The 27,807-nt window shown below is 39.6% G+C and overlaps 1 protein-coding gene across 1 annotated transcript in view; it reads right to left on the bottom strand.

Moving 5' to 3' along the window:
* The window catches only part of DNAH3 (dynein axonemal heavy chain 3), a 184,499-nt gene that overhangs the window by 65,392 nt on the left and 91,300 nt on the right, over positions 1–27,807 (bottom strand). The window contains exons 36-40 of the mRNA XM_045992949.1: positions 27,198–27,439; positions 23,804–23,904; positions 21,363–21,468; positions 18,782–18,911; positions 15,931–16,176 (exon numbers count right to left, since the gene is read on the bottom strand). Coding sequence (XP_045848905.1) covers positions 15,931–16,176; positions 18,782–18,911; positions 21,363–21,468; positions 23,804–23,904; positions 27,198–27,439 — 825 coding nt within the window. The remainder of the gene's footprint in view (positions 1–15,930; positions 16,177–18,781; positions 18,912–21,362; positions 21,469–23,803; positions 23,905–27,197; positions 27,440–27,807) is intronic.

The following is a 27,807-nucleotide window of genomic DNA, read 5'->3' as shown; positions in this document are numbered from 1 at the left end:
AGAGACAGAGCCGAGGACTGAACTCTCAGCTCGGGGTTACCTTGAACTGGTCGCGGGCTGGGTGAGCTCGGAGCGCGGCTGGAGGCTGGGGATACGGGAGTGATTGGGTGCTGTCCTCTGGGGGCGCACTGAGGAGTGGGGCCCCAGGCTCTCGGCTCCTCCGGGCCGGAGACTGGGAGGCCGCCATTTTCATTCCCGTCCTCCGGAACTCTACGGAAAGTGTTCAGGGAACAGAAGCTCCCAAAAGCGAACCCGAGCCGATTACTTAGTCCGGCCGCCGGTAAGGGCGGTGCAATCCCGCCTCGGGCAAAGACACTTGAGAGTCACTACAACAGGCCCCTCCCCCAGAAGATCAACAAAACATCCAGCCAGGACGAAGTTCATCTATCAAGGAGAAAGCAGATTCAATTCCTAAGACAGCAGAGCAATTCCAGAGGAGGAGAAAGCAAAGCACGGAACTCATGGCTTTCTCCCCATGATTCTTCAGTCTTGCGGCTACTTCAATTTTTTTTTATTTTTTCAATTTTTTTTTCTTTTTTCAATTTTTTTTTCTTTTTTCTTTTTTCTTCTTCTGCTAAATTTTTTAAAACTTTTACCTTTTCTTTTTTAACGTTTTTTGACTAGTTCATCTAAATATATATATTTTTTCATTTGTTTTATTTTTTAAATTTTTTTCTTTTCTTTTTTTTTTTTTTTTTCAGAACCTGTTTTTTATCCCCTTTCTCCCCCCCACAATTTGGGGTCTCTTCTGATTTGGTTACAGCGCATTTTTCCGGGGTCTTTGCCACCCTTTTAGTAGTTTATTTGCTCCTTCATATCCTCTTATCTGGACAAAATGACAAGGCGGAAAAAATCACCACAAACAAAAGAACAAGAGACAGTACCGAAGGCTAGGGACCTAATCAACACAGACATGGGTAATATGTCAGATCAAGAGTTCAGAATGACGATTCTGAACATTCTAGCCGGGCTTGAAAAAGGCATGGAAGATATTAGAGAAACCCTCTCTGGAGATATTAAAGCCCTTTCTGGAGAAATTAAAGAACTAAAATCTAACCAAGTTGAAATCAAAAAAGCTATTAATGAGGTGCAATCAAAAATGGAGGCTCTCACTGCTAGGATAAATGAGGCAGAAGAAAGAATTAGTGATATAGAAGACCAAATAACAGAGAATAAGGAAGCCGAGCAAAAGAGGGACAAACAGCTACTGGACCATGAGGGGAGAATTCGAGAGATAAGTGACACCATAAGACGAAACAACATTAGAATAATTGGGATTCCAGAAGAAGAAGAAACAGAGAGGGGAGCAGAAGGTCTATTGGAGAGAATCATTGGAGAGAATTTCCCTAATATGGCAAAGGGAACAAGCATCAAAATCCAGGAGATGCAGAGAACCCCCCTCAAAGTCAACAAGAATAGGTCCACACCCCGTCACCTAATAGTAAAATTTACAAGTCTTAGTGACAAAGAGAAAATCCTGAAAGCAGCCCGAGAAAAGAAGTCTGTAACATACAATGGTCAAAATATTAGATTGGCGGCAGACTTATCCACAGAGACCTGGCAGGCCAGAAAGAGCTGGCATGATATATTCAGAGCACTCAACGAGAAAAACATGCAGCCAAGAATACTCTATCCAGCTAGGCTATCTTTGAAAATAGAAGGAGAGATCAAAAGCTTCGAGGACAAACAAAAACTGAAAGAATTTGCAAACACCAAACCAGCTCTACAGGAAATATTGAAAGGGGTCCTCTAAGCAAAGAGAGAGCCTAAAAGTAGTAGATCAGAAAGGTACAGAGACAATATACAGTAACAGTCACCTTACAGGCTAATAATGGCACTAAATTCATATCTCTCAATAGTTACCCTGAATGTTAATGGGCTAAATGCCCCAATCAAAAGACACAGGGTATCAGAATGGATAAAAAAACAAAACCCATCAGTATGTTGCCTACAAGAAACTCATTTTAGACGCGAAGACACCTCCAGATTTAAAGTGAGAGGGTGGAAAACAATTTACCATGCTAATGGGCATCAGAAGAAAGCTGGGGTGGCAATCCTTATATCAGATCAATTAGATTTTAAGCCAAAGACTATAATAAGAGATGAGGAAGGACACTATATCCTACGGAAAGGGTCTGTCCAACAAGAAGATCTAACAATTTTAAATATCTATGCCCCTAATGTGGGAGCAGCCAACTATATCAACCAATTAATAACAAAATCAAAGAAACACATCAATAATAATACAATAATAGTAGGGGACTTGAACACTCCCCTCACTGAAATGGACAGATCATCCAAGCCAAAGATCAACAAGGAAATAAAGGCCTTAAATGACACACTGGACCAGATGGACATCACAGATATATTCAGAACATTTCATCCCAAAGCAACAGAATACACATTCTTCTCTAGTGCACATGGAACCTTCTCCAGAATAGATCACATCCTGGGTCACAAATCAGGTCTCAACCGGTATCAAAAGATTAGGATTATTCCCTGCATATTTTCAGACCACAATGCTCTGAAGCTAGAACTCAATCACAAGAGGAAAGCTGGAAAGAACCCAAATACATGGAGACTAAACAGCATCCTTCTAAAGAATGAATGGGTTAACCAGGAAATTAAAGAAGAATTGAAAAAATTCATGGAAACAAATGATAATGAAAACACAACAGTTCAAAATCTGTGGGACACAGCAAAGGCAGTCCTGAGAGGAAAATATATAGCGGTACAAGCCTTTCTCAAGAAACAAGAAAGGTCTCAAGTACACAACCTAACCCTACGCGTAAAGGAGCTAGAGAAAGAACAAGAAAGAAACCCTAAACCCAGCAGGAGAAGAGAAATCATAAAGATCAGAGCAGAAATCAATGAAATAGAAACCAAAAAAACAATAGAAAAAATCAATGAAACTAGGAGCTGGTTCTTTGAAAGAATCAATAGGATTGATAAACCCCTGGCCAGACTCATCAAAAAGAAAAGAGAAAGGACCCAAATCAATAAAATCATGAATGAAAGAGGAGAGATCACAACTAACACCAAAGAAATACAGACAATTATAAGAACATACTATGAGCAACTCTACGCCAACAAATTGGACAATCTGGAAGAAATGGATGCATTCCTAGAGACATATAAACTACCACAATTGAACCAGGAAGAAATAGAAAACCTGAACAGGCCCATAACCAGTAAGGAGATTGAAACAGTCATCAAAAATCTCCAAACAAACAAAAGCCCAGGGCCAGACGGCTTCCCAGGGGAATTCTACCAAACATTTAAAGAAGAACTCATTCCTATTCTCCTGAAACTGTTCCAAAAAATAGAAATGGAAGGAAAACTTCCAAACTCATTCTATGAGGCCAGCATCACCTTGATCCCCAAACCAGACAAGGATCCCACCAAAAAAGAGAACTACAGACCAATATCCTTGATGAACACAGACGCAAAAATTCTCGCCAAAATACTAGCCAATAGGATTCAACAGTACATTAAAAGGATTATTCACCACGATCAAGTGGGATTTATTCCAGGGCTGCAGGGTTGGTTCAACATCCGCAAATCAATCAATGTGATAGAACACATTAATAAAAGAAAGAACAAGAACCATATGATACTCTCAATAGATGCTGAAAAAGCATTTGACAAAGTACAGCATCCCTTCCTGATCAAAACTCTTCAAAGTGTAGGGATAGAGGGCACATACCTCAATATTATCAAAGCCATCTATGAAAAACCCACCGCAAATATCATTCTCAATGGAGAAAAACTGAAAGCTTTTCCGTTAAGGTCAGGAACACGGCAGGGATGTCCATTATCACCACTGCTATTCAACATAGTATTAGAAGTCCTAGCCTCAGCAATCAGACAACAAAAAGAAATTAAAGGCATCCAAATTGGTAAAGAAGAAGTCAAACTATCACTCTTCGCAGATGATATGATACTATATGTGGAAAACCCAAAAGACTCCACTCCAAAACTGCTAGAACTTGTACAGGAATTCAGTAAAGTGTCAGGATATAAAATCAATGCACAGAAATCAGTTGCATTTCTGTACACCAACAACAAGACTGAAGAAAGAGAAATTAAGGAGTCAATCCCATTTACAATTGTACCCAAAACTATAAGATACCTAGGAATAAACCTAACCAAAGAGACTAAGAATCTATACACAGAAAATTATAAAGTACTCATGAAAGAAATTGAGGAAGACACCAAAAAATGGAAAAATGTTCCATGCTCCTGGATTGGAAGAATAAATATTGTGAAAATGTCTATGCTACCTAAAGCAATCTACACATTTAATGCAATCCCTATCAAAATACCATCCATTTTTTTCAAAGAAATGGAACAAATAATCCTAAAATTTATATGTAACCAGAAAAGACCTGGAATAGCCAAAGGAATATTGAAGAACAAAGCCAAAGTTGGTGGCATCACAATTCCGGACTTCAAGCTCTATTACAAAGCTGTCATCATCAAGACAGCATGGTACTGGCACAAAAACAGACACATAGATCAGTGGAACAGAATAGAGAGCCCAGAAATCGACCCTCAACTCTATGGTCAACTAATCTTCGACAAAGCAGGAAAGAATGTCCAATGGAAAAAAGACAGCCTCTTCAATAAATGGTGCTGGGAAAATTGGACAGCCACATGCAGAAAAATGAAATTGGACCACTTCCTTACACCACACACGAAAATAGACTCCAAATGGATGAAGGACCTCAATGTGAGAAAGGAATCCATCAAAATCCTTGAGGAGAATGCAGGCAGCAACCTCTTCGACCTCAGCCGCAGCAACATCTTCCTAGGAACAACGGCAAAGGCAAGGGAAACAAGGGCAAAAATGAACTATTGGGATTTCATCAAGATCAAAAGCTTTTGCACAGCAAAGGAAACAGTTAACAAAACCAAAAGACAACTGACAGAATGGGAGAAGATATTTGCAAACGACATATCAGATAAAGGGCTAGTATCCAAAATCTATAAGGAACTTAGCAAACTCAACACCCAAAGAACAAACAATCCAATCAAGAAATGGGCAGAGGACATGAACAGACATTTCTGCAAAGAAGACATCCAGATGGCCAACAGACACATGAAAAAGTGCTCCACGTCCCTCGGCATCAGGGAAATACAAATCAAAACCACAATGAGATATCACCTCACACCAGTCAGAATGGCTAAAATTAACAAGTCAGGAAATGACAGATGCTGGAGAGGATGTGGAGAAAGGGGAACCCTCCTCCACTGTTGGTGGGAATGCAAGCTGGTGCAACCACTCTGGAAAACAGCATGGAGGTTCCTCAAAATGTTGAAAATAGAACTACCCTATGACCCAGCAATTGCACTACTGGGTATTTACCCTAAAGATACAAACATAGTGATCCGAAGGGGCACGTGTACCCGAATGTTTATAGCAGCAATGTCTACAATAGCCAGACTATGGAAAGAACCTAGATGTCCATCAACAGATGAATGGATAAAGAAGAAGTGGTATATATACACAATGGAATACTATGCAGCCATCAAAAGAAATGAAATCTTGCCATTTGCGACGACGTGGATGGAACTAGAGCGTATCATGCTTAGTGAAATAAGTCAATCGGAGAAAGACAACTATCATATGATCTCCCTGATATGAGGACATGGAGAAGCAACATGGGGGGGTAGGGGGATAGGAGAAGAATAAATGAAACAAGATGGGATTGGGAGGGAGACAAACCATAAATGACTCTTAATCTCACAAAACAAACTGGGGGTTGCTGGGGGGAAGTGGGATTGGGAGAGGGGGAGCGGGCTATGGACATTGGGGAGGGGAGGTGAACCATAAGAGACTATGGACTCTGAAAAACAACCTGAGGGTTTTGAAGGGTCAGGGGTGGGAGGTTGGGGCAACCTGAGGGTTTTGAAGGGTCAAGGGTGGGAGGTAGGGGGAACAGGTGGTGGGTAATGGGGAGGGCACGTTTTGCATGGAGCACTGGGTGTTGTGCAAAAAGAATGAATACTGTTACGCTGAAAAAAATAAATAAAATGGAAAAAAAAAAAAAGGAAGATGGATGAACTAATAGAGATGAGAATGGTGATGACAATGATGAGAAGACAGCAACAGAAATCGCTAATATTTAACTTTCTATATGTCATGCTTTTATTCTAATGTATCTACATGTGTTAACTCGTTTAGTTTTTAAAGTTTATTTTATTCATTTATTTGAGAGATAGAGAGAGAGTGAGCATGAATGGGGGAAGGACAGAGGGAGAGGATCTCAAAAACAGATTCTACACTGAGTGTGGAGCCCCATGTGGGGTTCAATCTCAACCCCAAGATCATGACTGAGTCAAAAACCAGAGTTGGATGCCTAACCAGTTGAGCCATCCAGGTGCCCCATGAACTCACTTAATTTGCACAAGAACACCATGACTGCATACCATTATTATTGTTCCCATTTTATAATTGAGGAAATTGAGAGGGGACAGGTAACTCCTTAAGGCTGACTAGTAAGTATTGGAGGCAGGATTCAAGCCCTGACAACATGACTTGCTTTTGTTACACTAAGAAAGAACAACAAGGAAACAAGAGAAAACAACAACAGTACTAAAATCATTCAAGGCAGTAAAAGCATAACCGAAGTTGTGGGTGACACTAAAATGAAAAAAAAAAATCTATCTTAAAAAGACAAAAACACATAAATAAGAAAAGAGATTGTATATATGGAACCCAGACAATAAAGCTTTCCCTCGATGACAATGACAAAAAGGACTCATCACAATCCAGGGAAAACAAACAAAAGGGAACCTACATTTAAAGTCTGTTTAAAAAACAAAACAAAACCCTACAACAGAGCATTAAAAAAAAAAGAACACAAACCGATCAGAACATAGGAAAACAAACAGCTGCTATATATATAAAATTCAATCTCACTTATAATTAAAAAGAAGAAATTAAAATTAGAGACTATTTGCATACTACAAATGTGAACAGAACACCAAAATACATAAGGCAAACTGATATGATGGCAAAAATTAATAGAAAAATCGAATATTACAGTTAGAGACTTCAATCTCCCTCTATCTGTAATGGACAGATGGCAGGCAGAAAATGAATGAGGATATAGTTAAACTGAACAGCACCATCACCATCAACTGGACTTCACTGACATTTATAGATTACTTCAACAACAGCAGAATACATTTTTCTCAAGCTCACATGAACAGTCTCCAAGAGAGACCACATTCTGGGCCATAAAACACACTTTAAAAAATTTAAAGAGTAGAAATCATGCAATAGGATGCCTGGGTGGTTTAGTCGGTTAAGCGTCTACCTTTGGCTCAGGTCATGAGCCCAGGGTCCTGGAATCGAGTCCCACATTCAGCTCCCTGCTAAGTGGGGAGTCTGCTTCTCCCTCTATCCCTTCCCCTATTTGTGAAAACACTCTTTCACACCCTCTCTCTCTCAAATAAATAAAATCTTAAAAAAAAAAAAAAAGAAATCATGCAGTATATACTTTCAAACACAATGCAATTAAACTAGGAATCAGGGGCCCCTGGGTGTCTAGTGGGTTAAGCCTCTGCCTTCGGTTCAGGTCATGATCTCAGGGTCCTGGAATCGAGCCCCGCATCAGGCTTTCTGCTCGGGGGGAGTCTGCTTCACCCCTCCCGCCGCCTCTCTGCCTACTTATGATCTCTCTCTTTCTGTGTCAAATAAATAAATAAAATCTTTAAAAATAAAACTAGGAATCAGTAACAAAAAGATAGCTCGAAGATCCTCAAGTACTTTAAGATTAAACAACAAACTTCTAAATAATACATGAATCAAAGAAAAGTCTCAGGAGAAATTTTCATATATTTGAAATAAATGAAAATGAAAACACAACTTTCCAACATCTGTGGGATACAGTCAAAGATGTGCTTAAAGAGAAATTTATAGCATTGAATGCATATGTCGGGAAATAAGAAAGTTCTAAAATCAATAATCTAAACTTCCATCTTATGAAACTAGAAAACAAAGAACAAATTAAATCAAAATAAGTAGAAGAAAATAAATAATAAAAATTAGAGCAGAAATAAAGGAAATTGAAAACAGAAGATCAACAGATTAAAAATCAACCAAACCAAAAGCTGTTTCTTTGAAAAGATTAACAAAATTGACAAACTTCCAGCCAGGCCAACCAAGAAAAAAGAGAGAAGACACAAATTACTAATATCAGAAACAAAAGAGGAACCATCAGGACTGACACCAGGGACATTATGAAGAAAATAAAGGCATATTAGGAATAACTCTATGACCACAAATTTGATAACTTAGATGAAATAAAACAATTCTTCAAAAGACATGATCTGGGGGCGCCTGGGTGACACAGTGGGTTAAAGCCTCTGCCTTCGGCTCAGGTCATGATCCCAAGGGTCCTGGGATCGAGCCCCACATCGGGCTCTCTGCTTGGCAGAGAGGCTGCTTCCTCCTGTTTCTTTGCCTGCTTCTCTGCCTACTTGTGATGTGATCTCTGTCAAATAAATAAATAAAATCTTAAGAGTCTCATGCTCTACCGACTGAGCTAGCTGGGCGCTAATAAAATCTTAAAAAAAAAAAGACATGATCTGTCAAAACTCATATAAATAGAAGTAGATAATTTGGATAGAATGGTCTCTATTTAAGAAATTGAATCAATAATTAATACTCTTTTTTTTAAGATTATTTATTTATTTATTTGACAGAGAGAGATCACAAATAGACAGAGAGGCAGGCAGAGAGAGAGGAGGAAGCAGGCTCCCTGCTGAGCAGAGAGCCCGATGCGGGGCTCGATCCCAGGACCCTGAGATCATGACCTGAGCCGAAGGCAGCGGCTCAACCCACTGAGCCACCCAGGTGCCCCAATAATTAATAATCTTCCAAAAGAGAAAGCATCAGACCCAGATGATGAATTCTACTAAGCATTTAAGGAAAAAAAATTATACTAGTTACCTACAATCTTCTCCACAAAATAAAAGCATATTTACTTTATGAGGTCAGCATAACCTTGATTCCGAAACCAAAAGAAAGGAAGACTATAGTCTCTCTCCTCAAAACAGATGCAAAAATCCTTAACAAAATACTGGCAAATAAAATCCAACAATATATTTAAAAAAAAAACAACTACACACCACAACCAAGCAGGATTTATTCTAGGTATGTAAGGCACAAAATCAATGAACATAATCCATTACAGAAATAGGCTAAAGAAGAAAAATCACAAGACCATATCAATAGATTCAGAAAAAAACATTTGAAAAAAAGCCAACACCCATTCATGACAAAAACTCTCAGTGAACTAGGAATAGAGGGGAACTTCCTGAACCTGATAAAGAAGATCAGCTAACACCTCCAGCTACATCACACTTAGTGGCGGGAACTAGATACTCAGGAGCTAGATAAGGATGCCCCCTCTCATCACTCCTATGCAATATCATACAGCAAGTCCCCTCTTAAGCAATTAGAGTTTTTTTAAAAGGCAATAAAAAGATTGGGAAGGAAGAAATAAAACTGTGTGTGCTGATGGTATGATTATCCATTCAGGAAATCCCAACAGAATCAACCAAACACGACTACTGGAACTTGAAAGTGATTATAGCAAAACTGTAGGATATAAGGCTAATATACAAAAGTCAAGTGCATTCCTAGATAGCAGAAAAGAAAAATAGGCATTTGAATTTAAAACCATGATACCATTTACATTAGCACCAAAAATATGAAATACTTGGTATAAATCTAATAAAAATGTACAAGAGCTATATGAGGAAAACTATAAAATGCTGATGAAGGAAATCAAACAAGATCTACATAAATGGAGATAGAATCCATGCTCATGAATAAGGTGACTCAAAATTGTTCAGATGCTACCCTTTTTCAATTTGATCTATAGCTTCAACGCAATCCCAATAAAAATCCCAGCCAGTTATTCTGTAGATGCTGACAAACTGATTCTATAGTTTAAAAAAATATATATTTTATTTATTTATTTGACAGAAAGATATAGTGGGAGAGAGAACACAAGCAGGGGGAGTGGGAGAGGGAGAGCAGGAAGCCTCTGGGCTTGATCCCAGGGCCCTGGGATCATGACCTGAGCCGAAGGCAGATGCTTAATGACTGAGCCACCCAGGCGCCCTGAATTCTGAAGTTTCTATGGAAAGGTAAAATATCTAGAATAGTCACTTACACTATCTAATTTCAAGACTTAGTGGGAAGCTATAGTAACTAAGACAATAATGGCATTGGTAAAAGAATAGACAGATCAGTAGAACAGACCAGAGAATCCAGAAATATTTTCACACAAATATAGTCAAGTGATTTTTGACAAAGGAGCAAAGACAATTCAATTGAGAATAGTCTTTTCAAAAACTAGCCCTGGAACAAGTAAACATCTATAGACAAGCAAATAAAAAGAACCTAGACACAGATCTTACACCTTTCACAAAAATTAATTTGAAATGGATAGATGTATTTATTATTTTTTTTGTATTTATTATTTTTAAAGAAGATTTTATTTATTTATTTGACAGAGATAGAGCACAAGCAGGGGGAGTGGTAGGCAGAAGGAGAAGCAGGCTCCCCACTAAGCAGAGAGCCTGTTTGTGGGGCTCGATTCCAGGACCCTGAGATCATGACCCAAGCCAAAGGCAGACGCTTGACTGACTGAGCCAGCCAAGAACCCCTGGGTATTGGATTTAAATGCAAAACACAAAACTAAAATACTTCTAGAAGATAACATATGAAAAAGTCTAGGTGACTTTGGGTTTGGTGCTGACTTTCCAGATACAATACAAAAAGCATGACCCATCAAAGAAAAAATTGGTGACTTCATTAAAATTAAAAACTTATGTTCTATGGAAGATATTGTTAAGAGAATGAAAAGACAAGCCATAGTGTGGGAGAAAATATCTATAAAATATGTATCTGATAAAGGACTTACATCCAAAATATACAAAGAACACAATTTGACAATAAGAAAACAATCTAATTTAAAAAGGAGAGAAAGATATGAATAACAACTCCCCAAAGAAGATATACAGGTGGGAAATAAGAATATGAAAAGATGCCCATGGGGCACTGGCTGGCTCACTCAGTGGAATGTGCAACTCTTGATCTCGGGATTATAAATTTGAGGCCTACATTTGGTATAGGGATTATGTTGGTATAGGGATTACGTTAAAATAAAAAATATTAAAAAAAAATATGCTCAGCACTGTATGTCTTTAGGGAGTTGCAAATTAAGACAAGATACCACTACACACCTATTAAAATGGCTAAACTCCAAAACCGATAACACTAAATGCTAACGCAGATGTAGATGAAGAACAACAGAAACTTCCATTCTTTGCTTGTAAGGATGCGAAATGGCACAATCACTTTGGTATACATATTTGACAGTTTCTTACAAAGCTAAACACAGGCTCACCACATGATGCAGTAATCATGCTCCTAGGTATGTACCAGATGAAGTGAAAAGTTATACCCATATAAAAAACCTTTACATGAGTGTTTATACCAGCTGTATTTAAATTTCCCCAAATTGGAATAAGAAAAAGATGACCTTTAATAGATGAATGGATAAATAGCTATACAATGGATTATTATTCAGTGAAATAAGTTATCAAGGCACACAAAGATGTAAAAGGTCTTGGGGCGCCTGGGTGGCTCAGTGGGTTAAAGCCTCTGCCTTCAGCTCAGGTCATGATCTCAGGGTCCTGGGATCGAGCCCCACATCAGGCTCTCTGCTCCGCGGGGAGCCTGCTTCCTCCTCTCTCTCTGCCTGCCTCTCTGTCTAGTTGTGATTTCTCTCTGTCAAATTAAAAAAAAAAAAAAAAAAAAAGGGAAATGATCCCTTCTTAAAAAAAAAAAAGATGTAAAAGGTCTTAAATGCATATGCCTAAGCTAATCTGAAAAGACGACACACTCTATGATTCCAACTAGGTCACATCCTGAAAAGGGTGAAACTATACAGAGAGGAAATCCATCAGTGGTTGCCAGGAGTTAAGGGGGAGGAGAGATGACAGGTGGAGCTAAAGGATTTCTAGGGCAATGTTAAACTCTTCTGTCTGATACTGTCACGGTGAATAGATGATAATATTTGTCAAAACCCTTAAAAGTATACAACACAAAGAGCGAAAATGTAAAATATGGACTTTAGTTAAATAATAATTTATCAATATTGGTTCACCAATTTTAAGAAGTGTACCACACTAATGTGAGATGTTAATTACAGGGAAACTGGAAGGGAGGGGTGGTTTGGGAAAGGGGGATGTGGGAACTCTGTACTTTATGCTTATTTTTTTCTACAAACCTAAAACTGTTCTAAAACTAAAGTCTATTAAAATATTTTTTTTACAAAAAGAAGAAAGCTAAAATGAAATAGCATTTTCACATTTCAAATTGCCCAAGATTTTAAAAAATGGTAACACTCAGGCACAGGGGAAATTTAGCAATCAAATCTTAAAATTTTATTGATCCTTGATTCAGCTATTTTATTTTATTTTATTTAAGATTTTATTTATTTATTTGACAGACAGAGATTTCAAGTAGGCGGAGAGGCAGGCAGAGAGAGAGAGGAGGAAGCAGGCCCCCTGCCGAGCAGAGAACCCGATGCGGGGCTCGATCCCAGGACCCCGGGATCATGACCTGAGCCGAAGGCAGAGGGTTTAACCCACTGAGCCACCCAGGCGCCCCTCAGCTATTTTATTTCTAAGAAATTATCCTAAGAAAATAATCATGGGTTAAGCAAGTAGGTAGCCATCAGAACACTGTTCATCACAGTGTTGTTAATGATTGCAAAAACGAGAAAATAATGAAAACAAGAGAACAATCTCATGTTTGAGAAAATAAATCTAAAGGTACATATATGTCTAAACAGGAAATGTCTAAAAGGGAAATGTCTAAGAGGATAGTTATCAAAATGTTAATAGCGGTTGTCTTTTTTAAAACATATCTTTTTTATTATATGATCTATTCATTGTTTCTAAAAAAATCAAGGGGCACCTGGGTGGCTCAGTGGGTTAAAGTCTCTGCCTTCGGCTTGGGTCACCATCCTGGGGTCCTGGGATCGAGCCCCGCATTGGGCTCTCTGCTTAGCGGGAAGCCTGCTTCCTCCTCTCTCTCTGCCTTCCTCTCTGCCTACTTGTGATTTCTGTCTGTCAAATAAATGAATAAAATCTTAAAAAAAATCAAGAATGCACTTCACACTTAGGGTAGCTGTTATAAGAAGCAAAACAAAACAATACATGAGAATGTGGAGAGATCGGAATTCTTATGCATTGCTGGTGGAAATGTAAAATGGTACAACCACTATGAAAAACACTGTGGCAATTCCTCACAAACTTAAATACAGAATTACCAAATGATCCCTAAATTCCACTTTTGAGCATATAGCCAAAAGAAATGAAAGCAAGAGACTTGAACAAATATTTGTAATGTTTATAGCAGCATTATTCACAATAGCCAAAAGGTGAGAGCAACTCCAGTGTCCATCGACAGATGAACAGAGAAACAAAACGTGGTATATACACACAATGGACTATTATTCAGCCTTAAGAAGGAAGGAAATTCTGACAGGTTACAGCATGGATGAACTCTGAAGATATTACAAAGTGAAATAAACTTGTCAAAGAAGGCCGATACTATATGACTCTACTTACGTGAGGTAACTAGAGTAGTCAAATTTATAGAGACTGAAAGTAGAATAGTTGTTGCCAGGGGGATAGAGGAAGGGGAAAATGCGGAGATGGTGTTCACTGAAAATGAAGTTTTAGTCTGTGAAGATGAAGCAAGTTCTGGAGATTGATGGTGGTGATAATTGTACAACAGTGTATAACATCGCTGAACTGTACACTTAAAAATCGTTGAAATGGTTATTTTTTTCTAAGATTTTATTTGGTTATTTGACACAGAGTTAGAGAGAGAGCACGAGTAAGCAGAGCGGCAGGCAGTGGGAGAGGGAGAAGCAGGCTCCCCGCTGAGCAGAGAGCCTGATGTGGGGCTGGATCCCAGACCCCTCGGATCATGACCTGAGCCAAAGGCAGCTGCTTAACCGACTGAGCCACCCAGGCGCCTCTAAAGTGGTAAATGTTTATGTAATGCATATCTTAGCACAATAAAAAATAATCTTCTAAACCAAAGAACAAGTAAAAGACAAAGGAAAAAGTGGAGGACGAAGAGTAAAAGACAAAAGAAAGAAAAAAGGGGGCACCTGGGTGGAACAGACAGTTGCGCGTCTGACTCCTGGTGTCAGCTCAGGTCATGATCTCAGAGTTATGAGACCGAGCCCTGCTCTGGCTCCATGCTCAGTGCAGTCTGCTTGGGTTTCTTTCTCCCCCTCCCTCTGTGCCACCACCCGGCCCCTGCGCTCTCTCTCAAAAAAGAAAATAAATAAATCTTTTAAAAAAGAAAGAAAAAAAGAATGAATGTACTAGTATCTAAATAAAGGTCCAGGGCCTCTATGCAGTTTATCTGACAGATGACTATATCACATGAAGTTGTCACTTATGCTGAAGAAAGACTGTGTAGAGGACGGTGACACCTACTTATTCACTCATGTATTATGATTATTATGTAAAGTTTTAAAAACAAACACTGAAAACATCATACAGAAAACATTTGTATACGCTCTCCTAGATTTTACCATTAGTTTTCACTTGTTTTTGTTTTGTTTTGTTTTAGTTTTCACTTGTTTTATCATATACCTGTTTACCCTCTACCCACCAATTAAGCCATCTTATTTTTAGGGACAGATTTCAAAGTAAATTGTATACATCTATGCACTTCCTCATAAACTTGAGCATTTATATAATTTACTGTTCAATATTTGTTTACATTTTTTCTTGATATAAAATTTACAATGTAATGCACAAATCTTAAGTGTATATTCACTGAATTTTGACAAATGCAAATATCTAGTGTAAAACAAATATCTCTCCATATATCACTCCAGAAGTTATTTCATGGCCCTTTACATACTATCTAATAATCAAAAAAGTCAAGCTATTTGGAAAGCATTTACAGTATGATGCCCTTTTTAGTACAGAAATATAGAATAAACTGGAAGAAAAAATATTAAAAGTGATTGTTTCCGGGTAATTGGATTATCATTGGTTTTTATTTTCTGTAATTTCTTTCTCTGTATTTTCTATATTATAATGGTGATAAGAAAAAAAAAACAAAGCTATTTAAAAGAAAAAATCTTTTGATCTTTTAGTAAATGATGGCACACATAGAATATTTAGTCATTAAAGTGATCATTTTGAAGATAAGGTATATGGCAAAAATGGAAACATTTCAATATGATATTAGGTTACAATGACAAAATTATAACAGATATTAATGTCATAATCACCATGATATGGTGAAGGTAAACACATAGAACAGGACTAGAAGGGAATAAGAAAAAACATAAATAAACTATATTTCTCATTCTGTCTCCTGGGGCCTGTTTGAGTGATGGAATTATGGGTAATTTTTGAAAAAAAGTTTTTTTCAACTTTTCTGAATGAAAATAATAGTTAAAACATCCCATAAGTGGGCCACCTGGGTGGCTCAGTGGGTTAAACCTCTGCCTTCGGCTCAGGTCATGATCTCAGGGTCCTGGGATTGAGCCCCGCATCCGGCTCTCTGCTCAGCGGGAAGCCTGCTTCCCACTTCTCTCTCTGCTTGCCTCTCTGCCTACTTGTGATCTCTATCAAATAAATAAATAAAATCTTAAAAAAAAAAATCCCATAAGACCCTGACTTCAGGATCACCCATCTCTTATATATGTGGGCAGCTCTGAAGACCTGAACCCTATCAGACAAACTATAAAATCTCCCCCTGCCTTTGTGACGCCCTTACTGGGGCCAAATGTTTTGGTTGGATTTAGAACCATATGATCCAAATTATTAGAGCAAGACAAAACAAATAGGTACTGTTACCTCTTTCTGGAAATATGTTGTTTTTGGTGAGTTTGACGCTTTTGGGCCTTGGATTGTTATCATCCATACCCATGATCAGGTTCCGGAAAAACAGATCAAATTTCTTTCTGCTGTCCGCATTGATGGTGCCTGCCACGGTCCACACCAAGGCAAAGAGGAATAGACCTTGCAGCCAGAGAAAGATCTGTTGACTTGTCAGGCCTTCATGTAATTCTCTTTCCTCCTCATCTATTTTCTTGATTTCATCTAAAAGCAAGAAACAGGAACCTCAGGAGAAGCTGCATATATCTGCTTATATACAGATCTAAACAATGCAAACTGGGTGGTCTTTTCTGCCTAGGGCTCTGGGGAGGGGACTGAGGGTGGCCGAGTGGCCATCACCTGCCAGATCATTTATCCACATATATTATTTCTTAGTTTTTAATAGTTTTCTTTTTTTTTTTCTATTTTTTAAGTAGGCTCCATGCCCAGTCTGGAGCCCAATTTAGGGCTTTAATTCATGACCCTGAGATCAAAACCTGAGCTGAAATCAAGAGTCAGACACTTAGTCAACCAAGCCACCCAGGTGTCCCTTTTCTTATTTTTATTTTTTATGTATTTTATATTTAAACATATTTTAATATATTTTGTATATTTGTATATATATTATAATGTTTTTGTAATTGTGAAAGGACATGGGAACCACTCTGAAGGGGCTCTCAAATGGCTGAAGACATTTGAGGAGCAAAATAATTACAGAATTGGATTATAACCAATAGAATAAAATAAACATCCATGAGCCCATACTTTAATCAGTAAATAACTGAATTAGCAAATAGGGAAGAACAGTCTTTCTTACAGAAGAATTCTAATTAGTGAATGTAAAAGGAATACACATGGAAATGGAAAATTAACATTAGGCAAATGCCACTGTTCTAACTATGGTAGGCAAGGCCCACCGATGGATGTTAAAATCAGTGGGTGAAAATTTGAGGAGAAATAGGATATTTGCATGGTTTTAAATTAGCTTCCCCAAAATACTTATTAATTATGAGGGAAAATCAGAACATTACAGTGGAGAAATGTGGCTCTGGCCAAAGCTAAATTGGACAAAGAGCCTTTACTAGTCAGAAAATCTATCTTCATGTACCCCCTAAACATGCACTGAGAAGGCATCACCACTTTTGTGCTATTCTTACTAAATATGCATAACCCTAATCTAATTATGAGAAAACATGAGGTAAATTTAAATTGAGAGACATGCTATAAAATAACTGGCATCCAGCTGGTTTGGTCCGTGGAGCATGCGATCTTGATCTCAGGGTCATGAGGCCCCTTTGGGGTAGAGTCAAAAAAAAAAAAAAAAGAGAGAGAGAAGAAAAGAAAAGACAAGGAAAGTCTGAAGAACTGTCACAGATTAGAAGAGATGAACAAGATGCAACAATTAAAAAAAAAAAATGTGACCCCCTGGAACAGAAAAAGGACATTTGAGGAAAAATTGGTGAAATTCAAATAAAGTCTGTGGTATAGTTAATAGTATATATTATCAATGTTAATTTTCTTATTCTGATCATCGTGCCTTGGTTATATAAGATGTTAACGTTAAAGAAGGCTACGTGAAGAGCTATGTGACTCAATATAGTCTTTTAGCAATTTTTTTTGCAAGGCTAAAAATGTATTTATTATTCCTTATCTCAAGGCCTTATTGATTATAATTACCATGCTCTTGCACTTTAGCACTGACAGAGTAAAAGTTAGGGCTCTGAAATTAGGTATGTGTGCATTCAAACCCAGTCCCCAGTATTTAGTAGTTGTGTGTCTTTCAGCACACCTGATAAGGACTCATGGCTATATATTTGGGAAGGCAAGAGATTAGGTCACTCAGTGTTGGGGACAATGAGTCCATATTTCATGAGATGCCTTCTTTCCTGGAGGAGAAACAGAGCTTGAGAAAATACTCAAAATTTACAACTAATGATGCAAATATATGGCACCGTATAAAGTTGGTGTGCTTTTGAAAAAATTGCCTGTAATTCCTGTAATTTTAACTTCAGAAAATCACATAATATTTAGCCAAAGAAAATCTCCATTCTACTGTTCACCATGTTGTATTTTTTATCTGCCCCTGTAATGCTTTTGGAAGAAATGAGCTGAGAAAATGTCCATGTAACAGGAATTGCAGGAAGATCCATCTTGAATTTGAATTATGTGCCATCTTGAGAAAGAAATGGCATCCAATAAAAAGTTCTCCAAATTGACACATCTTTGGTCATTTTCTACAGAATTCAACAAAATTTGATTTATATGAGATCATTACAGAGAACTTCTCTAGGTCCATTAAACAAATGGTTCCATGATTTATTGTACTTCTTATGTCCAAAAAAAGGGTCCCTAGTTTAGTATACTGATATCATCTGTTCTTTTAAGAATGTAACCATGTTACACTGTTTTTTGTCAGTTTTCTTTAGCGTGGGAAAATTCGCAGTCTCCTTTTTTGGGGGGATCTTTTTTTGCTCAGACACATTCACATGTATCCTCTAAATTCATTTCCCTCCAGGATATTCTAGTTAGGTAAAGAGGGACAGAAACTGTTATTCCCTTTGTGTGGATGAGGAACCTAACATGAGAAAGGATGGAGTAAAGTGCGTAAAAATACCCAGTAACTCAATCCAAGATTAAGGGTAAAGCCAAAACCCATGGACTCTTTCCACTAAGCTTTGCTATCTAAACTCCAAATGCTTGCTTGTTCTAGACAAAAATTCTGGTCTCATTGTGACTCATGGAGGAGGGGGGAATAGAAGAGATGGGAACAGAAGAAATATCCCGCACCTACCCACCTTCATTTGGCTTAAGAATTGTAGGTAGCACGTACCAAACAGGGAGGAATACAGTCTCATCATTGAGAAGACAAGGTGGATGGGAGATGTTTGGACCACAAATTTACACTGAAGGTGAATAAATTCCAGGCAGGGCTGGACAAGCCACATGAACATGTCATTGACCTGAAGGTAGAAATGAAATTTGAAGAGATGTGATTAAAAAAAAAAATGAGTTTAAGACTAAGGGCTGGGTACACCTCTGGAAGGCTGGAGATGCTGGTACGGTTGCTGGTTATTTTTGACTGTCGGTATATCGGGGAAAAAACAAGGGGCACCGAGGCCTCTGACTCTAGCTTCCTACTTAATGGACTGTGCAGCCCACAGCCAGGCCCATCCCTTCCATTTCACTGCCCAGAGCTGGATATTCAGGGAGGCTTGGAGCTACTGTGGGTCAGCTACAAGATGCACAAAAAATTTTAGGGCCCAGACTGAGTATCTGACTTGCTTGTACAAAAATCCTTAGGAATTCTAAAAGATTTTCAAATGACTGTTGTGCATTTTTGAGGCTGGACTCCTGTATAAAGTGGCCACAGGAAGGGTAGAGCTAAGTTCAGGGATCATTTTCAGTAATTCTCTGTATGTACTTACTTGGGGGTATAATGATTCTTATCTCTGCTCCCTACCCCAGTTACTCTTTTTAGAAAAAAATTCCTTCTTTCTCCTCTTGAGGTTTTTTTTTTTTTTTCATTTTTGTTATACCATATTTGTGGCTGTCACTGAAAATTTATCTTAAGTCATTTTTTTGGAAATAGACAGGTCATCACTAAATAAATACATGAATAGATGTGTATCTATGTGGATGTATATCTGTATTATAAATAGACACATTAATGTGTACAAAAATACACGTGTACATGGATACGGTATATGCATCCAGCCAACAAATATTTATTGAGCATCTGCTAACTGCAGTGTTGTAGGTGCTGAGGATAAACAATTGACAAGATAGATAAGGTCCCTACCCTTGTGGAGATTACTGAGGGGCCAGGGAGACAAATAACTAAACAAGCAAGGAAATAAATAAAATACTTACAAGTCATGTCAAGTACTAGCAGGCAACAAAGGTTTTACAATGGGGAATAACAGGAAGGGTTTAATATGGGAAGTCAGGGAAGGCTTCTTAGAGGAGGAGGCCTTTATGTTGAGACCTGGATGATGAAGGTGAATCATCCCTCACACGGTAAAATAGGAAACATTTTCAGGAAGAGTAAGAAAAGGTGCAAAAGCCTTGAGGTGATGAAACCTGGGGTCTTCCAGGAATGGAACAAAACACAAGGGCTGCAGGGGAATGAGCTGAGGAAGAAGGTAGGAGATGAGGTTGGGAAGGTGAGCAGGGCCAGATTCCAGCCTCAGATGCCCTGATAAGAAGTTAGACTTTAAGGGGCACCTGGGTGGCACAGGTGGGTGGCGTCTGGCTCTTCATTTTGGTTAGGGTTATGATCTTGGCATTGTGGGATGAACCACTCCGTCAGGCTCTGTGCTCAGCAGGGAGTCTGCTTTTTTTTCTTTCTCTCCCTCTGCTCTTTTGAGAGAGAGAGAGAGAGAGCGAGCGAGCAAGCGCATGAGTTGGGGGGAGGAGAAAAGAGGGAGATTCAGACTGTCCACTGACCAAGGAGCCCGACACAGGGCTCCATCCCAGGACCCTGGGATCATGGCCTGAGCTGAAGGCAGATGCGTAATTGACTGAGCCACCCAGGAGTCCCTCAAATAAAATATTTTTTTAAAAAGTTAGACTTTGAGCTAAGGACACTGAGGAGTCCCTGAAGGGTTCCCGTGCAGGTGCATAGATGTCTCTGGATGTGCATATAACTGTATGTGATTATACTCATTGTATATGCATATAAATGGGACAGGAACAGGGCCTTCCTACATAGCTCACCAGAATGTTTCTGCAGTGGGAAGAGAACCCAACTCAACCTTTCTTGGCTTCTTCAATGGGAAACCTTCCTAGAGAACTTTCCTAACCCAGGGAGGACAAGAGGCACCAAAAGCCTGAGTTCTCCCTTCCTGCTTCCCTAGTCTGAGACTGTGCTCAGGTACTCATCTAACCTGAATGTTCACCCCTCCTTTAGGAAGGGAAGAAGGAGATAGACACTCTTAGTAGTTGTAAGACAACTTTTCTAAACTGGTCCCAGCTCCACAGCAATGGGAGATATGGAGTTGAGGTCACTAGATGGGGAGTGGCAGTACAGAGCAGAAGACAGCTCTTTCTAATCTGGCCTACCTCTAGAGCAACTTCTAGAGACATTTCAACGGGGCAACGGGGAAAGGTGTGATATTCCACCCAACATGTAGAATGTTTCTTGAGCATCAGAATTCTCCACTGGGGAGACAGAGAGTGATGGGGAAGGTAGAAGGAGAAATTGATCATACTATCCCATTCCTGCCACAGGGAGAAGAAAGGTGGAAAAATGTCAGGCAGCCAGGAAGGACGATAACTAGAGACAGGCAGGGAATTCCCTGCCCCTTCTTGCATCCTGGAATTAGGAAGGTGAAGATGTACCTAGAAGGCCTTAGTAATGAGGAGTATGGAGACAGAGAGGGAAGGGAAGGAGAGGAACACGATGGTCTCACCAATTCCTTGTGCTCCTCAGTGAGGCTAGCAGGCAGGGTGTCCATGTATGAGTCCTTCAAGGGCTTCCAGCCTAGTTGATGGGGCTCCATGTAGATCATCCCACACCTGGCAGGCACAAAGAAAGGACCAGCTTGGTCCACACCCGAGTTCCCAAGCACACAGGGGTGAGGTAAATGCAGGCAGTCCTGATAAGGTAAGGAGCTGGAGTTTGGGTTGGGGCACAAAACCTCACCAGTTCCAGTCTAAAGGGAAGGTGCCCAGATTTTGTCAGGAAAGAATGGAGACCAGTGATAACAGCTGGGGCTTGGGAGTTAGAGAGACCTGGGTTTAAATCCCAGCCCTAGATTCTACTATCTGAGCACCCTTGGGCAAGGTTTCTTTACTGTCTCTGAAAGTCTACGTCCTTGTCATAAATCAAGAAATATAAAAAACACATAGTTCAGGGTACCTGGGTGGCTCAGTCATTAGGCATCTGCCTTTGGCTGAGGTCATGATCCCAGGGTCCTGGGATCAAGTCCTACATTAGGCTCTTTGCTCAGTGGGGAGCCTGCTTCTCCCACTCCTACTCCCCCGCTTGTGTTCCCTCTCTCTCTCTCTGTCAAATAAATAAAATCTTTAAAAACAGAACAAAAAAAAATGTACAGTTCATAAGGCTATTGTAGTGGTTACAAAAGAAAATGCCAATAAATAATTCAGCACCATTTCTAGGACAGAGAAAACTCTTAATCCATAGAAATTATTAACATTATCATTAGCATACTGATGTTTTACGTGGTACATTTTTCCCCCCATTCTGTTACATCTAGGTGTTCTCTTGTTTGTTACTAATATGGCTGCTATTCGTTGAGCACCTACTGCATGCCAAGCACTATGCTAGGTCCTAATGGCCTTTATCTCTCAATATTCTTCTTAATGGTCAGGTTTTTAGATATGAGGAGTGTGTGGCTCAGAGAAGCTGAGGGACTTGGAAGAGGTAACATAGCTAGATATTGGCAATGGCCAGAGTGGGAGTCCAAGTTGGTCTAACTTGCCAATGCTCTTTCTACTCCTTGACATTGCTTTTTGGAATGTGGACTAATTTTTACTTTTTTTATGAACTTCAGGTGCACAGGATTAGATTAATGACCATCCTTGGCATACCATCATCAGCCCATGTATGGCCTTTCTTAGCTAACTGTTTTCAATAATATAGTGAGTGCCCATAAACTCACCTCCCAGACAGAAGCTAGGATCTTGACAATAACCTTCATCTAACCCTGATGGTCTCCCTTATCCTATACCCCTGTGGCTTTCTCCACAGGGGAAACAGTTATCCTGGATAACAGCGTTATCTTGGATCTGATGGTTACCTGTCTCTTGATTTCTTTCTTTCTTACATAGTTTTATAACATTTCTATTGTTCCTAAGATGTATATACATTTATTTTCGTTGTTTTTAGAGGTTTAAAGGGAGACACTATGTTGTAATGTAATATTGTGGGCTTACTTAATATATAATATTGCTGAGATTTTATACTTAATAATTTAATAAGATTTATCCATAGAATTCCATGTCGGTATGACTCATTTATTTTGAGTGATATATAAATATTACAATTTGCTACAAAACACTCATTCAAAGGGGTATATGCACCCCTATGTTTATTGCAGCATTATTTACAATAGCCATATCATGGAAGCAACCTATAGATAAATGGATAAAGAATGTGATATATTCATACAATGGAATATTACTCTGCCATGAAAAGAATGAAATCCTGCCATTTGCAACAACATGGACGGAGCTAGAGAATATTACATTCAGTGAACTAAGTCAGTCAGAGAAAGACAAAGACAATATGATTTCACTCATATGTGGAATTTAAGAAACAAATGAGCAAAGGAAAAAAGAAAATGCAAGAGAGAGGCAAATCAAGAAACAGACTCTTAACTATAGAGAACAAAGTGATGGTTACCAGAGGGGAGGTGAGGGACAGGTAAGACAGGTGATGGGGATTAGAGAGTATGCTTACTGTGATGAAAATAAAATAGAATAAAATAAAATATAAAAAAAACACAATTTGTGACTGTATTACACATGAATTCACTCCTGTTAATGGGCATTTGGGTTGTTTCCCAGTGTTTGTGATTGTTAACTATGCCAGTCGGAAAATTCTCATATAGGAATTTTGTTGTAGGTGGGCAAAAATTGCTTAGAAGTAGAATCACTGGTCATGAGGCATGTGAAGTTTCAATCTTAGGAAATAATGTTCGATTCCTTTCTGAAGTGCTTGCCTGATTTTAGACTCCTACCAGCACTGTGGACTGCCGACTGGTTTTAGGATAAATTGTAGGGACAACAAATATTGTAGGTGATCTGCTAGGGCTTAATCACATTTGTGGGTTTTTTGGGTCAGTGAGGCCACATGTTCCCTCAGGGTGCCAGGGCAAGACCGACTAACCTGCTCACAGTGGCTGGAGAGGCCTGCTCCAAGTCCGCTGGCTCAAAGATCAGACTCATCTTGGGGCTCATCTGGATAATCTCTCCACTCATTAAACACAGCTGAAAGTGCAAAGCAGAGGTGGGGAGGTCAGGCAAAGTGGTTAAATTCCATCCCCAAGTGAAAGGCCTCAGTGCAGAGAGAGATGGTTCAAATTCATTCAACAAATATTTCTTGAGCACTATGCGTCAGGGGCAGGTGCGGGGAATAAAGCAGACAAAAATCCCCGTGCTCTTGGGATTTACATTCTGCTGGGAGGAAACAGATGACAGATGATAAACAAAACATACAGCATATAAAATGATGAAAGTGCTTTGGAGACAAATTAAATAGAAGAGGAGGCTGGAGAATGCTCAGCCAGGGCTGGGTGAGTTGTGATTTTAAATAGTGGGGGTTGGCAGGCACTTGGATGGTTGAGTCAGCTCGGTGTCTGGTTCTCTCTCTCTTTCTCTTTTTTAAGATTTTATTTATTTGAGAGAGAGAGATAGCAAGAGAGAGCATGAGTGGGAAGGAAAGAGAGTAGTAGAACCACTGAGCAGGGAGCTCAATGTGGGGCTTGATCCCAGGACCCTGGGATCATGACCTGAGCCTGCTAAGCCACCCAGATGACCTAAGCATCTGGTTCTTGACTTCAGCTCAGGTCATGATCTCCACGCTGGGCAAGTAGCCTGCTTGGGATTCTCTCTTTCCCTCTGCACCTCGCATACCTTCTCAAACATGCATGCTCTCTCTCTCTCTCTCGCTCAAAAAAAAAAAAAAAAAAAAAAAAAAAAAGAACAAAACAAAAAAACCACAAAATTAAAAATAAATAAATGGGGAGGTCAGAGAGTCACTGAGTGGCAGCCTTAAATGGAAGATCAGGGTTATCAGACCATGGCAAATCTCATGGTTCTTACTCAGTTTTTCACATAGAACTTAACTGCACTCCTTCTTCCTGTCTTATTTGCTTGTTTCCCATGAGAGACACCTTCTGGAATCCGTCATGGGCTAATGCAGGCCTAGAAGGACAAAAACACCTCCACAAATCCTTTCTGGAATGGAAAGAAAGGCCACCAGAAATCCTAGTGTTTAGTAGGTATGTCCCGATAGAAAGTAGTGCAGGGGCGCCTGGGTGGCTCAGCGGGTTAAAGCCTCTGCCTTCGGCTCAGGTCATGATCCCAGGGTCCTGGGATCGAGCCCCGCATCGGGCTCTCTGCTTGGCTGGGAGCCTGCTTACTCCTCTCTCTCTCTCTGCCTGCCTCTCTGCCTACTTGTAATCTCTATCTGTCAAAAAAAAATAAATCTGAAAGTAGTGCAAATACATGGGGCAGCCTCAGTGTGTGTACAAAGTTAGTGGTACTGCTTCCCATTTGACAACATGGGTTCTAGTGAGATGGTTAAGACATAGGATTGCTTGAAGCTTTAGTCTTCCAGGGGCAAAGAGAAAACGTCATCATTCCCTGCTGCTGCCCAAAGATGTGCTTAAAAATTCCCTTGTACATTACCTGGCCTACATAAAACACACCTGGAAACAGCCACTACACGTGCCTCCGGGAAGGTCATAGCTCTTATGGGGCTGATACCATCATCAGGGTCCACTGAATATCAAGAAAATTAAAAGACACCCATATCTCTGATAGTGGTTTGATTTATACCCAGGAAGAGAAGAGTCATCAGGAAATTCACAGATCATGACTCTTTATACTTATCTCAAGACCAAGTACGTTTGTACAATTAGTTTATATAACACAGCCTGTATCATGTATTAAAACCTTTGTATTTCTGTGTTATGTAATCAAAATCACGCATGTGCTATAATTAGTGTGTGTATGTAATTTGGATAATTAGGCCTTCCATTGTTGAGCATGACTCACTCATAGTCCTGTGAAATTTTAATGCAGTAGGAAAGTATATTTTGATTTGATAATCATGTATATTCAGTGTAGAAACTCTTCCTTAAAATGGTGACAAATTTTATTTTATTTTAGCCTACAGTAAGATAATGCTTGTTCTATGCCAGGTGCCATTGGAAGCAGCTTACGAATATTAACTTATCTCATCTTCCTGATTAGCACTATGATGTAGACACCATTGTCCCCATTTTACAGATGATGGACCTTACTCAGTTTCTCTTACTCTACTCTTACTCAGTTTTTCACATAGAACTTAACTGTGCACCTTCTCTCTGTTTTATTTGCTTGTTTCCCATGAGAGACTCCTTCTGGAATCCGTCATGGACTAGTGCAGGCCTAGAAGAACAAAGACATCTCCACAAATCCTTCTGGAATGGAAGGAAAGGCCATCAGAAGTCCTAGTGTTTAGTAGGTATGTCCCTACAGAAGGTGGTGCAAATACATGGGGCACGTAGCTTGTCTGGGTTCATTCAGCTGGCAAGTGGCAGTGTAGGGGTTGAAACCAGGCTGTCTGGTTCGGGGTCCAAGCTCTTTAGGCACCATACTTATGGTGGCAGAGTGTTTTTTCCAATGACTACTGCAGTGATAACTCCCATCGTGTGTGTGCTTGCCCCACTCCCTCAAGACGTGGAGCCTCTCTCCCCACTCCCTTGAATCTGGGCAGCCCCTGTGACTTCTCCGGCTCATGGAATTGAGAAAAAGTGAGGATATGCTAGTTCCAAGCACAGCTCTCGATTTCCTGCAAGCTGTCACTTCCTGGCTTTTGGAAAAGTTAACCACCATGTAAGAAGTGGACTATTCCAAGATCACTAAGTGAGACACCCAAGCCAACCGGAAAGGCCTAGAAGATGAGATACTATCTGAAGAGAAAGAGACAGAGAGAGATATGCCAATGAGGAATGAGCCTTCAGGCACCGAGGGAGGAAGCCCCCTTAGGTGTGGATCCTCCAGCCATGGCTGCCCTCACTGATACCACAATGATTAGATGAGCCCAGCTAAGCCCTTCCAACGTTTATAATCCACAATATCATCAACAAAGTAAATGGTTGTCTCAAGTCTCTAAGGATGCAGCAATGGATAACCAACATTTATCAGGCACTATGTATGTGCTACTTGGTTAATTGCCAATATCCCTGTTTTATTACTACCTTTTTACAAATGAGGAAATTGAGGTTCAGAGAAGTTATGTGACTTGCCCAATAAACAGCTCAATTCTACAGCAAGTGGTCCAATAAGATGCCAATACCAAGTCTTTTAACCGTGATGCAAACTTATCCCTAAACACACATAGCTTACCCACTACAAGTACAAATGGAAGCATAACTCATAAGCTGTTACTTTCTTGTGGGGCATTTATTCTTTGTTTTATAAATGTATGGATTATATAGTTTTGGTTAATTACTCACTTGAATAAGAGGATTTATACCTTACCTATGTAAAATTGATAGGAGATTCAGTAGTACCTTTTTATTGTCATCCAGAACTGTATTCATATTTTCGATCCAAACAGCATCTACTGGCCCGTCAAATATAATCCACTTGCGTTCATCAGATACTGAAGACGCTTGCTCCCGGAAAGTATTGGCGAGGATACCGTCTGTCCATTCATGGCTCACTTGGTCAAAGCACCCATAGAGCTGCCCCATGGTGATGGCCTTGGGGTTGATGATCTCGTACTCTACAGCAAATTCGTCCATCTGTTTGGCTGGGCAAGAAAGTCCAATATGAATTACAAAGGCTCTGTTGAGACCAGAACATTAAATAAGAGATAATGTTACCTTGAAGACCAACTAACCTTCATGAATATGCCCTCCAAGGAGAGTCCTTATAAAATTCGTACTCAGTCCTTGTAAAGATTACGATGTCTGGGTGGGCAATGACTTAAATTATTAGGTTCTTTTGCCCATTAGTTTCTCACCATATTTTCTTCTGAGTCTCGTTTCAAACAGGGCAAAGGTGCTGGTCAGATCCAAAGAAATCTGCCTGAGCCTAAATGAACTCAAGCAGTAAGGGAGAGAGGTCCATGCTATCAGGTGTCTTTATGTACCTGGTTCTCACAGCTACCCTAAGAAA

The sequence above is a fragment of the Meles meles genome, chromosome 21 (assembly GCF_922984935.1).
Source record: "Meles meles chromosome 21, mMelMel3.1 paternal haplotype, whole genome shotgun sequence".
NCBI classification, from domain to species: domain Eukaryota; kingdom Metazoa; phylum Chordata; class Mammalia; order Carnivora; family Mustelidae; genus Meles; species Meles meles.
This window is presented reverse-complemented; position numbering and strand designations above follow the sequence as displayed.